The 15,241-nt window shown below is 37.0% G+C and overlaps 1 protein-coding gene across 3 annotated transcripts in view; it reads left to right on the forward strand.

The window, feature by feature from the left end:
• Nucleotides 1–15,241, forward strand: part of AFG2A (AFG2 AAA ATPase homolog A) — a 333,075-nt gene that overhangs the window by 111,852 nt on the left and 205,982 nt on the right. Inside the window, exon 15 of one of the 3 annotated variants that reach the window (XM_081246189.1) lies at nt 10,781–14,317. The exons of the other annotated variants lie outside the window; for them this stretch is intronic. Coding sequence (XP_081102315.1) covers nt 10,781–10,792 — 12 coding nt within the window. The 3' untranslated portion in view covers nt 10,793–14,317. Of the gene's footprint in view, nt 1–10,780; nt 14,318–15,241 lie in introns of those variants that run through there. 3 annotated transcript variants of the gene reach the window in all.

The following is a 15,241-nucleotide window of genomic DNA, read 5'->3' on the forward strand; positions in this document are numbered from 1 at the left end:
AAATTTACTCCCAGGGCGTGAACCAGTTTCTCCTTTTTTTGTTGCTGTTATTGCCTCATGTCCATGACCTTATGAGCTCCTCCCTCCCTGTGCACATATATACAAATTTGCAGTTTTAACAGTGGGATTTTGAAAGAAATCATCTTTTTGAAGATATGAAAAGAGGTTTTATGTGGGAAGGTATTTCACTGTGTGATAAAGTCCCTTGGTCAAATGCAGGTAAGGAAGTTTTGAACCTTAATAAGTTAAATTGTGCCCTTTCTGCTGCAGTGTCTTACAAGAAGCTAGGTAAGTTATGAGCATTTGTAGGATCTGGGTTGGTGCCCAGACATCTCTGATGTCTATAAAAAAGATAGAATTGTGTCTTGACAAGAATTACAGAAAGTGCTGAAAGAGACCTTAAAGATTACCTAATCCCACCTTTTGGTTTCAATGAATCCAAGAATCATCTTTATCCAGGTAAATATACATTGTATTTTTATGACATTTGTCTCCTGGTTACCCCATGGCTAATGAGCTCTAAAATTTCTTAGGTTTTTTTCTCTACAACGTCTAATCTAATAGTGGCCTTCTTTGGTTTCTTAATATTGTATATCTTTGATGTTAGACACATTTCTTGAAGTAGGACTTTGGGCTTATAGTAAACCTCTTGGTTTCTTCTAAATCAAGCTGTATGATTTAGCTTGTTTAGTGCTTGTATTAATTTTGTCTTGCTGTGTAACAGATTACCTCGAATTTAACAGCTTCACACAATGCTCGTTTATTAGTGTTTCTGGACGTAGGTCAAAATCTGGGCGTGGCATGATGGAGTTGTCTGCTCAGGGACTCAACAAGGTGTTGGCCGACCGTTCTCATCAGGAGCTGGTATTCCTCTTCTAAGCTCACGTGATTGTGGCAGAATTCACTCTTGTGACTGTAGACCTAAGGACTGAATTTCCTTACTAGATGTCAGCTGGGGGCCACTCTCAGCTCCTAGAGACCCACATACGTGGTCCCTTCCATATTCAAAGACAGCAATGGAGAATCTCCATCATATTTTATCCATCTTATGCTTTAAATTTCTATTGCTCGTAAAAGCCTAGTCTCTTTTGAAGTCTCACCTGATCAAGTTAGGCCCACCAAGAAAAATCTCTCTACTTTCAAGTCAGCTGGTTCAGGATCTTCATTACATTTGCAAAAGCCCTTCCCAATAGCATCTAGTCCAACATTTGATGGAATAACTGGGAGAAGGTGTGTGTCTAGCAGAGGACCAGAATCTTGTGGCTGAGCAAAATTCTTTCTACCACAGTGCTCTTCAGCTTCTTCCCCAACCCCTATGTGAGTTCTCTTCTGGGCACTAAGAACAACTTCCAACTTTCATAGAGACCAACTTATCTTTGCCAGTCATTTGATTGGCTACAGACCTGCTCCTTTGAAATGTCCTTTTCTGTGGATTCTATCTTTTCTCAGATGGAGCATTTCTCTGCCTTGCCTTGTCCAGATATATCTTTCTTCAAGTTATACATATAATCTCTCTTAAAATAGAAAAGGATAAATGAATTTAAGCTCCTTTATTTGAAGGATACATTTTTCATGTTCTTTATATGTATAACATGTAGTAAGCCTATTATTTAATACAGTAGAATTGTTGTCTTACCTCTTTTGCTTACTTTTCCCTCTGTAAGACCTAGATTGAACCCCAACTGTTGTATTTTGCAGTAAGGTGAAATTTATCCTAGGTTTTACCTCTACCTGATACAAAAGACCCCAAGAAATTGTTAATATAAACCTAGAGATAATAAGTTATCTTGGGCCACTCTAAGGTTTTGGACCTTTTTTCAGCCTCATCTTAGAATACGTCAAAACCCCAAAGATAATGGTAGATGACTTCCATTCCTTTTGGGATACTTTAGTCTGTGGATATCTTGGCTCTCTTGGAGAAAATGATTGACTGGATTTGGGGCAAAACTTGTCTCCAAAGGTGGGAGATTGAAGGGATGGAAGTGGTTCTTTTTTACATTTCTTTTTGCATTGTTTTTAATATGTTTCTTGCTTGCTAATAATATTTGCCTTAGAAGGCAGATGCTGTGTTTTATTATGTCAACTCATAAGTGACAGTCTCCAATATCACAGTTTGAGAAATTAAAGTTTGGAAAGTATCTTGCCAAAATTCTAGTCATATTTTTGATCCTTTATAAAATGTTACCTTTAATACCTTGGTTCTCAAACCACCTAATTGTCCAAAATAAGTGTTTAAGTACCAATATTATTACACACTGGTAACATCTTTTGACTGATTAACCTTTGCTTCAGGAGGCTTCAGAGAGAAGTGCAAACATATACAAACACACATATATATATGTGTATTTATATGTATGCTTGTATGTTTGTGTATATGCATGCATCATATATATACACACATGTTCATATATATACATACATGTACATACATTGATTAGTTTTAAAAATTAGGAATCCAACTTTTTTTAACCAGCTAATCTTGGATGAGCACATTTAAATTAAGATATTGAAAGTGTTTGTAATTAGATACAAAGACTCAATTTTCTAGGTCAGGGGATCTAAAGGCCTTTTTAATTTATTCAAATTTTTCAAAATTTATAATGTTTAATTTGTAATAGATGAAATAATATAATTATGACTGGCAGTAAAACATAAAATTGGTAAATGGAAAAAGTATTTTTAAGTGGTAAAGCAGTGCCTTCAAGATCATCAAATTATATGCTATGCTTTCAAGTACAACTTTGAATTTAGTACATTGAACCATGGTCTAAATTCTGCATATGTTCTGTAATTGTACAAAAAATACTACTTTAAATAATCAGTGATTTTTGTAAAAAATATTTTAATCATTTTCTATTTCAGGTAGAATTCCATATTCATGTGTAGTGTGAATTTTTTGTTAACTGTACTTCTGTTATTACTCAGATGGTATAAACTATATCAGAAGTATATTTTCTAGATTTTTTCTCTGAACTATTATACAGCATTATTTGTGTATTGTTTAATAGCACTATAAAAAAAGTTTCAGCACATGTGTGATTAGAACATGGTGTTCAAACTGTGCCCTGAATGTGCCATTAGAAACAAAGCAGTCTTAAGAGATGATTTAAAAAAAAAAACAAACTTCCTTTTATGAAATGAATAGACATAGTTTTCACCACCTGTCTTGTCTGGAGGAAACAGTAGTAGGAAGAGAATAGGCAACAGGAGAATTAAAGTAAATTTCCTGTGCTGATACTGAAAGGTAGAAATTTTGTTTTTGGCTTAAAACTGGAAAGAAAAAGGACTGTTCTAGTGTGAAAGAAATAATGCATTTAGTCTAACTTTGGCTACATTTAATTCAGGTGTTTGGCCTTGTAAATTAGCTAGCTTACTTTACAGTCCTTTTGCCTATTAACGCACAACCTCTATGTCATGCTGACCTTAAGTTAGTATATTGGAAGGGAGAGAATTCTTGGCTTGAATTAGCTTGAAAGTGTTAATTTTGCACCTATGTAGAGGAGTGAAATTGATATCATTATATGACCCATATGTTGCACATTTTTCGTGTCTTTTTTGGACAATATTTCAGTTTCATATAGTCTGGGGAAACTAAAGCTGGAGCTTCCTGGGGCTTCAGCAAGGGAAGTGAGACACATAACTCAAGATTCACTTTATCCTACTTCCTGCTATGTCATATTTACATGTCAAACACAATAGCTGTAATGTAGCACACTAGGCTGAGTAAAGTGATTGCTTGGGGTCTCCAGTGGTATCCTGAAGTCTCCATAGACCTTTTACCCCGCTACCCTCCTCCTTCAGCTTATAGATAAGTGAAGAGAAGTTGCATTCTTAAGAGTCCATTTTGCATAAGAATGACAGGATATGAAGGACAGATGAAGATTAATGAGATTGTGATGTCAAGTAGTTACATTGTCCTTAGGTTGATGATGGCCTGGATTTCCACAGCATCAGGAGACTTTAGAGCAGCAAACAACTAAATTATTTTTGATGCCCAAATAATAGTTAAAAGCCTGAACTCTAGGAGTTTATATTATTTTTTGTTAGGCTTTTGCTTACATGGCCCCTTTTAGAAGAGTATAGTGTTCAATCCGTGGTATTTCATGCATTTGTGTTGAATATTAAGGAAGAAATGATCATGTCTTCTTATCCTAGTGTTAAACAAGCTTCAAAATTTTTTTAATTTTATGAATATTTTTAAATTTAGTCCCTTTGGTTACTTTTAGTACTGATGCTTGGTATATAATAGGCTCTCAATAATGATTACTATTGTAATTATTATCTCTAGCCTGAAACCTGGTTTTCTTATAATAATAAATTTGTAAAATTTTTAAAATTCTGCTCTGAGCCATCCATGGAACAGATTGCTTGATTTTTTGTAAGTTTTGTAGAGGTCTTGGGTAATTCAGTGTTCAGAATTATTTTCTAACTTAGTATGTTTAACTCATGGAAGTTATAAACTGGCATTAATTTTCCTTCCAGTTTTTCTGGAAGATGGGTTGATGGGTTAAATATGACAATATTTTTATTTCTTAAATACTATAAAAGTTGGTTTTGATTGGTTTGTAACATGGAAAAAATTAGCAGTTTTAGAAATGTCAGCAAATGAGAAGCTAAATATATGTAGCTTCCAATTTTAAATGAATTGTGTTCCCAAAATACCTTCAGACAGGTTAAAAATATGTTTCTGAATGTTTTTCCTCCCCACCCTTCCTAGTTATAAATTAAAGGTCCCATTCATCTATTATTGCTGTTCTCAGCTAAGTCAGCACTAAAAAACAAGCTGCTTGATCTAAGAAACATTAAAAGTTTAAATGAATCATAATTCTTTACTTTCCTGTAAGTATTTAAGGAAGGGATGCTTATTGATCTTTTATATTTATCAAAATGATGTGGAGAGTCTTAGGGTGTTAGAAGGTGAGCCACAGTGTGGTCAGACTTGGGCTACTGCTTCCACGGTCATCTTCCAATATCAGCTTTACCATCATTTTACAGGACTGTTAGAAGTAGTTTTATTATTGTTGCTGAGTGTTTGTGTGTTTCTTTTTTGTTTTTTAAAATGCCAAGTGTTTTCACCATATCTATTATGGTAGCAGCTGTAAGGGTTTCAGCTTCGGGAATGGGGTGTTGGAATTTGGTCAGAGGTTGTATGCATATGTGGGTCATATTTCATTTAGAAGTTAAGATAAAGACTGTCTGTCCCAGGGGTCAGCAAACTATGGCCTGTGAGCCAAGTCTGACCCATCAACTGTTTTTCTACATCCCATGAGCTAAGAATGTTTTTTACATACTTAAATGGTTGGGAAAAAAAGATGATTTAGTGACATGTGAAAATGATTGAAATTAAAATTTCAGGCCTCATAAATAAAGATTCATTGGTATATAGTTACACTAATTTTTGATGTATTGTCTGTGAGTGCATTTGTACTACTGTAGTAGAGTAGTTACAGTAGAGACCTATGGCCTATAAAGCCTAAATTATTTACCATTTGGACCTTTGCAGAAAAAGTTTACTGACCATTGATCTATCCTTGTAAGCTTTTAGCAGTTTCCTAAAGTCTCTAATGTCTGTTGTTCACACATGAACCACAAAATTTTTCTAAAAATTGTTTAAATATATGTATTGCATAAATTTTCTGAAGATAAATTATATATGTCAGTAATATCATGCTGAGCTTAAAGTAAACCAATAGTAGTAGGAAGACTGTATTAACTTCTTGTTCTTTAAAATACCTTCAATCTCTTCTTGAATATTTTTTAATACTTAATCTTTTAAAATACATTTTCTTGGACTAAATAATTATTTTTCCAACTGAATGACTTACCAAAATCCATAAATATAGAAATGAAGTTTTTTATTATATGAAAAAATAGCAAATATTTATTCATGACACCTCAGTCTTATAGTTGCATTGGTTTTTTTGCTTTCTATAATTGTGAGTTGAATGCTCTCTGTAGTGTTTTTCATCATTGAGATTTTCAGGCTAGATATTTAAATTTTGAGGAGTTAAGAGTCTATGTTTATACATTTGATAGTAAATAATATTTGGTTATGTCACCATGCAAATAGGAGTATGTTTAATCTTCTTTTAGAGAAAGAGTAATAACATAATAAAATACATATTGTCCTTGATACACAAGTTCTAAAAGAAATTAATTTTTTCAATATTGGAGAGAACTTGGAAGTTGGATAGTCTAATTATCCTTCTGATGCATTGACCCTGTTATAAAATTTCTACCCCTCATTTCTCCATCCTTTGCTTACTTGCCTATACTGATGGGGAACCTGTTAACTCATGAAATAGACCACTTCATCTTTGTCTCAGACTATTAGAAAGCTCTTTATTCTACTGAACAAGCACCTGTTTTTCTGCCTAAAGCTTCTACACACCAGCCTGATTCTACTCCAAAATGCTATAAAGAACAGTTTTTAATACCTCTTCTATGTGGTTCTTTATTTTTGAAAACTGTATTGTGTGTCTTATCTTTACATTCCATCTCATGAACCAATCTTTCCTCCTCCTGGTTTGGCATCTTGTTTTATTTCATATGATACCCTTATTCCATCTTCAGCGTTCTTACCCTTTCCCCACCCCCTGAAATGTTGTCCATTTGTTCTTTCTCTCTGAAATTGTGGTATCCACAAATGTATATACTATGATTAATTTTTAGTGTGATCAGTACAGAGCTGACTGAGACACTTAGGCATTTAATCTGAATACTGTGCTTCAGCTAATGCATTCCAGGACTGTGTTAGTTTATTAGCCAGGTCAATCACACTGTGGACTGCCCCAACGTGATATACCCCAGAATTCCCCTAGCCTGCACCCACTCCAGCTCCAGCTGGCCTGCCAAAGATGCACAGCACATTCAATCTACATAGGGGATGCTTCTACACAAGGTGATACCTTCAAGACCAGGAGAGGTAGCTATTTCATCTAATTCATAGAAACAAACAGAAAGTCAAAGCAAAATGAGACAGGAATATATTCTAAAAGAAAGAAAATGATACAACCCTGGGCAGGGTTGGGGAGGGGGGCTAATGAAAGGGAGGTAAGTCATTTACCTGATAAAAAGTTAAAAGTAATGGTCATAAAGATGCTCAGTAACTTGGGACAAGAATGGAGGAACACAGTGAAAACTTCAACAAAGAGTTAGAAAATATAAGAAAGAACCAACCAGAGCTGAAGAATACACTAATTGAAATGAAAAATACACTAGAGGGAATCAACAACAGATTAGATAATACAGAAGAACAGATCAGTTATCTGAAATACAGAATAGTGGAAATCACCCAATCAGAACAGTAAAAAGGGAAAAGAATTTTTAAAAATGAGGATACTTTGAGAGACCTCTGGAACAACATCAAGCATACTAACATTTGCATTATAGGGTAAGAAGACATGATCATTTCTTCCTTAATAGTCAACACAAATGCATGAAATACCATGAATTGAACACTGTACTCTTCTAACAAGCAATAGTCTTACAAAGAATAATATAAACTCCTAGAGTTCGGGCTTTTAACTGTTATTTGGGTATCAAAAATAATTTAGTTGTTTGCTGCTCTAAAGTCTCCTGATGCTGTGGAAATCCAGGCCATCATCCATCTAAAGATGAACAGTTTCCTAACCTGGGAAAGGAAACAGATGTTCAGGTCCAGGAAGCACAGAGTCCCAAACAAGATGAATCCAAAGAGATCTATACCAAGATACATCGTAACTAAAATAGCAAAAGTTAATGATAATGAACATTTTAAAGGCAGCAAGAGAAAAACAACTACAGTTGACCTTCGAACAACGCAGGTTTGAGCTGCAAGTGTCCACTTACATGCAGATATTTTCTAATAGTAAATACAACAGAATTATATGGTCTGTCCTTGGTCGAATCCATGGATGTGGAGGAACCATGCATACTGAGGGCTGAGTATAAGTTATACACAGATTAACCCCCATGATGTTCAAGAGTCAATATATAGTCATAAGACCGTCAGCTGATTTTTCAGCAGGCACTTTGCAGGCCAGAAGGGAGTGGTGTGATATATTAAAAGTGTTGAGAGGAAAAAACTTAGAACCCAAGAATACTGTACCCAGCAAAGTTACCATTTACAAGTGAAGGAGAAATAAAGAGCTTTGCAGACAAGCAGAAACTCAAGGAGTTAATCACCACTAAAATGGCCTTACAAGAAATGCTAAAGGGTCTTCTTTAAGCAGAAAACAAAAGATCATAACCAGAAATAAGAAAATATATGAAAGAAAAAAATCTCACTGGTAAAGGCAAGTATATGCCAAATGCAGTGTGTCAGCCACTTAAAAAGCTAGTATGAAGGTTAAAAGAAAAAAGTAGTAAATTCAACTATAACTATAGTGAGTAGTTATCAGATACACAAAATTAAAAGCTGCAAATATGACATCAGAAACATAAAACATGGTGTGGAGAGTTAAAATGTAGTGCTTTTAGGATGAATTTGACTTACGTGGCTATCAGTTTCAAACAAACAGCTGTATAAATAGGCTGTTATAAATGAACCTCATGGTAACCACAAATCAGAACCCTACAGTAGATACATAAAAAATAAAGAGAAAGGAAATCAAACATTATCACACCACAAGGCAAGAGACCAAGAGAAGACAGATACAGAGAAGAACTACAAAAACAACTAGAAAACAATTAAAATGTCAGTAAGTACATACAATCACTTTAAATGTAAATGGGCTAAACGCTCCAATCAAAACACATACGGTGGCTGAATTTAAAAAAAATGATGCCACCCCTATGCTGCCTAAGGGAGACTCACTTCAGATCTAAAGACACACACAGACTGAAATTATAAGGATAGAAGAAGGTATTCCGTGCAAATGGAAACACTGAAAGCTGGGGTAGCAATAGATGTATCGGACAAAATAGACTTTAAAACAAAGATCCTAACAAAGGACAAAGACGGGTATTACAAAGTGAAAAAAGGGTCAATCTAAGAAGATACATTTGTAAATATTTATGTACCCACCATAAGAGCATCTAAATATGTAAAGGAAATATTACTAGACATAAAAGGAGAAATTGATGGTAATACAATAACAGTAGGGGTCTTTAATACCTCACTTACATCAACAGATAGATCATCCAGACAGAAAAATCAATAAGGAAACAGTGGCCTTAAATGGCACATTAAATCATATTAAATTAATCGACATATATACAACATTCCATCAAAAACATCAGAATACACATTGAAGTGTGCATGGAACATTCTCCAGAATAGATCACGTTAGACCACGAAACAAGTCTTAATAAATTTAAGGAAGGGGACCTTCAAGATGGTGGAAGAGTAAGACACGGAGATCACCTTCGTCCCCACAAATACATCAGAAATACATCTACATGTGGAACAACTCCTACAGAACACCTACTGAGCGATGGCAGAAGACCTCACACTTCCCAAAAGGCAAGAAAATCCCCACGTACCTGGGTAGGGCAAAAGAAAAAAAAAAACAGAGACAAAAGCATAGGGATGGGACCTGCACCTCGGGGAGGGAGCTATGAAGGAGGAAAAGCTTCCACACACTAGGAAGCCCCTTCACTGGTGGAGATGGGGGGGGGGGTGGGAGGAAGTTTTGGAGCCACAGAGGAGAGCACAGCAACAGGGGTGCAGAGGGCAAAGCAGAAAGATTCCCTCACAGAGGATTGGTGCTGACCAGCACTCACCAGCCTGAGAGGCTTGTCTGCTCGCCTGCCGGGGCAGGTGTGGGCTGGGAGCTGAGGCTTGGGCTTCGGAGGTCAGACCCCAGGGAGACAACTGGGGTTGGCTGCGTGAAGACAGCCTGAAGGGGGCTAGCACCACAGCTAGCCAGGAGGGAGTCCAGGAAAAACTCTGGACCTGCCGAAGAGGCAAGAGACCATTGTTTCAGGGTGTGTGATGAGACGAGATTCCTTCCCTGTGTGCCCACAGAAGGCAGAACACCACCTAAGCAAGCTCCAGAGACGGGCACGAGCTGCAGCTATCAGCTCAGACCCCCAGAGATGGGCATAGAATGCTAAAGGCTGCTGCTACCAAGTATCCTGTGTGCAAGCACAGGTCACTACCCACACGCCCCCACCCCCGGGAGCCTGTGCAGCACGCCACTGCCAGGGTCCCAAGATCCAGGGACAACTTCCCTGGGAGAGCACATGGAATGCCTCAGGCTGTTGCAGTGTCATGCCGGCCTGTGCCACTGCAGGCTCGCCCCACATCCCAATTATGATTACCTCCTTCTCCCCGGCCTGAGAGAGCAAGAGAGCCCTAATCAGCTGCTGCTTTAACCCCTTCCTGTCTGGGCGGGACCACATGCCTGAAGGCGACCTACACGCAGAGGTGGGGCCAAATCCAAAGCTGAACCCCAGGAGCTGTGCGAACAAAGAAGAGAAAGGGAAATTTTTCTGTGCTGCCTCAGGAGCAGCAGATTAAATCCTCACAGTCAACTTGATAAACCCTGCATCTGTGGGTACTTGAATGGACAACCAATGTTCCCAAAATGGAAGCAGTGGACTTTGGGAGCAACTGTAGACTTGGGGTTTGCTGTCTGTGACTGATTTGTTTCTGATTTTTTTGTTTCTCTTAATTTAGTTTTTAATGCTTGATACCATTGGTGGATATGTTTATTGGTTTGATTGTTCTTTCTTTTCTTTCTTTCTTTTCTTTCTTTCTTTCTTCCTTCTTTTTTAAATTTTATTAATTTTATTTTATTTATTTGTTTTAACTTAAATTTTTTTTCTTCCTTTTTGTTCTTCCTTTTCTTCTAAGCTGTGTGGCTGACAGGGTCCTGGTGCTCCGTCCAGGTGTCTGACCTGAGCCTCCGAGCTGGGAGAGCCGAGTCCAGGACACTGGACCACCAAAGACCTCCCAGCCCCATGTAATATAAATCGGCAAGAGGTATCCCAGAGACCTCCATTTCAACACTAAGACCCAGCTCCACCCAATGTCCAGCAAGCTCCAGTGCTGCATGCGCCATGCCAAACAACTAGCAAGACAGGAACAACCCCACCCATTAGCAGAGAGGTTGCCTGAAATCATACTAAGTTCACAGACACCCCAAAAGCACCACTGAACACGGCCCTGCCCACCAGAAAGACAAGATCTGGTCCCACCCACCAGAACACATGCACCAGTCCCCTCCATCAGGAAGCCTACACACGCCCCTGAACCAGCCTCACCCACTGACACCAAAAACAGATGGGAACTACGAACCTGTGGCCTGCAAAAAGGAGACCCCAACACAGTAAGTTAAACAAAACGAGAAGACAGAGAAATACGCAGCAGATGAAGGAACAAGGTAAAAACCCACCAGACCAAACAAATGAAGAGGAAATAGGCAGTCTACCTGCACAAGAATTCAGAGTAATGATAGTAAATATGATCCAAAATCTTGGAAATAGAATGGAGAAAATACAAGAAACGCTTAACAAGGACCTAGAAGCACTAAAGAGCAAACAAACAAACAATGCTGGACGACACAGTAAATGAAATTTAAAATTCTCTAGAAGGATTCAATAGCAGAATAACTGAGGCAGAAGAATGGATAACTGACCTGGAAGATAAAATAGTGGAAGTAACTGCCACAGAGCAGAATAAAGAAAAAAGAATGGAAAGACTTGAGTACAGTCTCAGAGACCTTTGGGACAACATTAAACACACCAACATTCGAATAGTAGGGGTCCCAGAAGAAAAAGAGAAAAAGAAAGGGTCTGAGAAAATATTTGAAGAGATTGTAGTTGAAAACTTCCCTAACACGGAAAAGGAAATAGTCAATCAAGTCTAGGAAGCTCAGAGAATCCCATACAGGGTAAATCCAAGGAGAAACACGCCAAGACACATATTAAGCAAACTACCAAAAATTAAATACAAAGAAAAAATATTAAAAGCAGCAAGGGAAAAGCAACAGATAACATACAAGGCAATCCCCATAAGGTTAACAACTGATCTTTCAGCAGAAACTCTCTGCAAGACAGAAGGGAGTGGTGGGACGTATTTAAACTAATGAAAGGGAATAACGTACAGCCAAGATTACTCTACCCAGCAAGGATCTCGTTCAGATTTGGCAGAGAAATTAAAATGTTTACAGACAAGCAAAAGGTAAGAGAATTCAGCACCACAAAACCAGCTTTACAACAAATGCTAAAAGAGCTTCTCTAGGCAGGAAACACAAGAGAAGGAAAAGACCTTCAAAAACAAACCCCAAAAGATTAAGAAAATGGTAATAGGAACATACATATTGATAATTGCCTTAAATGTAAATGGATTAAATGCTCCAACCAAAAGACATAGACTGGCTGAATGGATACTAAAGCAAGGCCCTTATATATGCTGTTTATAAGAGACCCACTTCAGACCTAGGGACACATACACACTGAAAGGGGATGGAAAAAGATATTCCATGCAAATGGAAATCAAAAGAAAACTGGAGTACCAATTCTCATATCAGACAAAATAGACTTTAAAATAAAGGCTATGACAAGAGACAAAGAAGGACACTACATAATGATCAAGGGAACAATCTAAGAAAAGGTATAACACTTGTAAATATTTATGCGTGCAACATAGGAACACCTCAATACATAACGTGGATGCTAACAGCTGTAAAAGTGGAAATCGACAGTAATAATACTAGGGGACTTTTAACACCCAACTTTCACCAATGGACAGATCATCCAAAATGAAAATAAATAAGGAAACACAAGCTGTAATGACACATTAGACAAGCTGGACTTAATTGACATTTATAGGACATTCCATCCAAAAACAACAGAATACACTTTCTTCTCAAGTGCTCATAAAACATCCTCCAGGATAGATCATATCTTGGGTCAGAAATCAAGCCTCGGTAAATTTAAGAAAATTGAATTCGTATCAAGTATCTTTAAGACCACAATGCTATGAGACTAGATATAAATTACAGGAAAAAACTGTAAGAAATACAAACACATGGAGGCTAACGATACGCTACTAAATAACCAAGACATCACTGAAGAAGATATCAAAGAGGAAATCAAAAAATACCAAGAAACAAATGACAGTGAAAACACGATGACCCAAAACCTATGGGATGCAGCAAAAACAATTCTAAGAAGGAAGTTTATAGCAATACAGTCCTACCTCAGGAAACAAGAAAAATCTCAAATAAATAATCTAACCATACACCTAAAGCAGTTAGAGAAAGAAGAACAAAAAGAGCCCAAAGTTAGCAGAAGGAAAGAAATCATAAAGATCAGATCAGAAATAAATGAAAAAGAAATGAAGAAAACAGTAGCAGAGATCAATAAAACTAAAAGCTGGTTCTTTGAGAAGATAAACAAAATTGATAAACCATTAGCCAGACTCATCAAGAAAAAAAGGGAGAAGACTCAAATCAATAGAATGAAAAAGGAGAAGTAACAACTGACACTGCAGAAATACAAAGGATCATGAGAGATTACTACTAGCAAGTCTATGCCAATAAAATGGACAACATGGAAGAAATGGACAAATTCTTAGAAAAGCACAACCTTCTGAGACTGAACCAGGAAGAAATAGAAAATATAAACAGACCAATCACAAGCACTGAAATTGAAACTGTGATTAAAAATCTTTCAACAAACAGAAGCCCAGGACCAGATGGCTTCACAGGTGAATTCTATCAAACATTTAGAGACGAGCTAACACCTATCCTTCTCAAACTCTTCCAAAGTATAGCAGAGGGAGGAACACTCCCAAACTCATTCTACGAGGCCACCATCACACTGATACCAAAACCAGACAAAGATGTCACAAAGAAAGAAAACCACAGGCCAACATCACTGATGAAAAGTCCCCAACACAGTACTAGCAAACAGAATCCAACAGCACATTAAAAGGATCATACACCATGATCAAGTGGGGTTTATCCCAGGAATGCAAGGATTCTTCAATATATGCAAATCAATCAATGTGATACACCATTTTAACATATTGAAGGTAAAAACCATATGATCATCTCAGTAGATGCAGAAAAAGTTTCCGACAAAATTCAACACCCATTTGTGATAAAAAGTCTCCAGAAAAAAGGCACAGAGGGAACTTACCTCACATAATAAAGGCCATGTATGACAAACCCACAGCCAATATCATTCTCAGTGGTGAAAAACTGAAACCATTTTCTCTAAGATCAGGAGCATGATGAGGTTTCCCACTCTCACCACTATTATTCAACATAGTTTTGGAAGTTTTGGCCATGACAATCAGAGAAATAAAAGAAAAAAAAGGAATCCAAATCAGAAAAGAAGAAGTAAAACTGTCACTGTTTGCAGATAATATGATATACATAGAGAATCCTAAAGATGCTACCAGAAAATGAATTTGGTAAACTAGCAGCATACAAAATTAGTGCACAGAAATCTCTTGCATTCCTATACACTAACAACGAAAAACCTGAAAGAGAAATTAAGGAAACACTCCCATTTACCATTACAACAAAAATAATAAAATACCTAGGAATAAACCTACCGAAGGAGACAGAATACCTGTATGCAGAAAACTATAGGACACTGATGAAAAAAATCAAAGACAATACAGACAGATGTTCTTGGATTGGAAGAATCAACATTGTGAAAATGAGTATACTATCCAAAGCAATCTACAGATTCAGTGCAATCCCTATCAAACTACCAAGGGCATTTTTCACAGAGCTAGAACAAAAAATTTCACAATTTGTATGGAAATACAAAAGACCCCGAATAGCCAGAACAATCTTGAGAAAGAAAAATGGAGCTGGAGGAATCAGGCTCCCTGACTTCACACTATACTACAAAGCTACTGTATTCAAGACAGTATGGTACTGGCACAAAAACAGAAATATAGATCAATGGAATGGGATATAAAGCCCAGAGATAAACCCACGCAGATATGGTCACCTTATCTTTGACAAAGGAGGCAAGAATATACAATGGAGAAATGACAGCCTCTTCAATAAGTGTTTCTGGGAAAACTGGACAGCTACATGTAAAAGAATGAAATTAGAACACTCCTTAACACCATACACAGAAATAAACTCTAAATGGATTAAAGACCTAAAGGTAAGGCCAGACACTATAAAACTCTTAGAGGAAAACATAGGCAGAGCACTCTATCACATAAATCACAGCAAGATCCTTTTCTAGAGAAATGGAAATAAAAACAAAAACAAATTCGACCTAATGAAACTTAAAAGATTTTGCACAGCAACAGAAACCATAAACAAGACAAAAAGACAAC

This window comes from Mesoplodon bidens, assembly GCF_964165515.1.
Source record: "Mesoplodon bidens genome assembly, chromosome: 1".
Lineage (NCBI taxonomy): Eukaryota > Metazoa > Chordata > Mammalia > Artiodactyla > Ziphiidae > Mesoplodon > Mesoplodon bidens.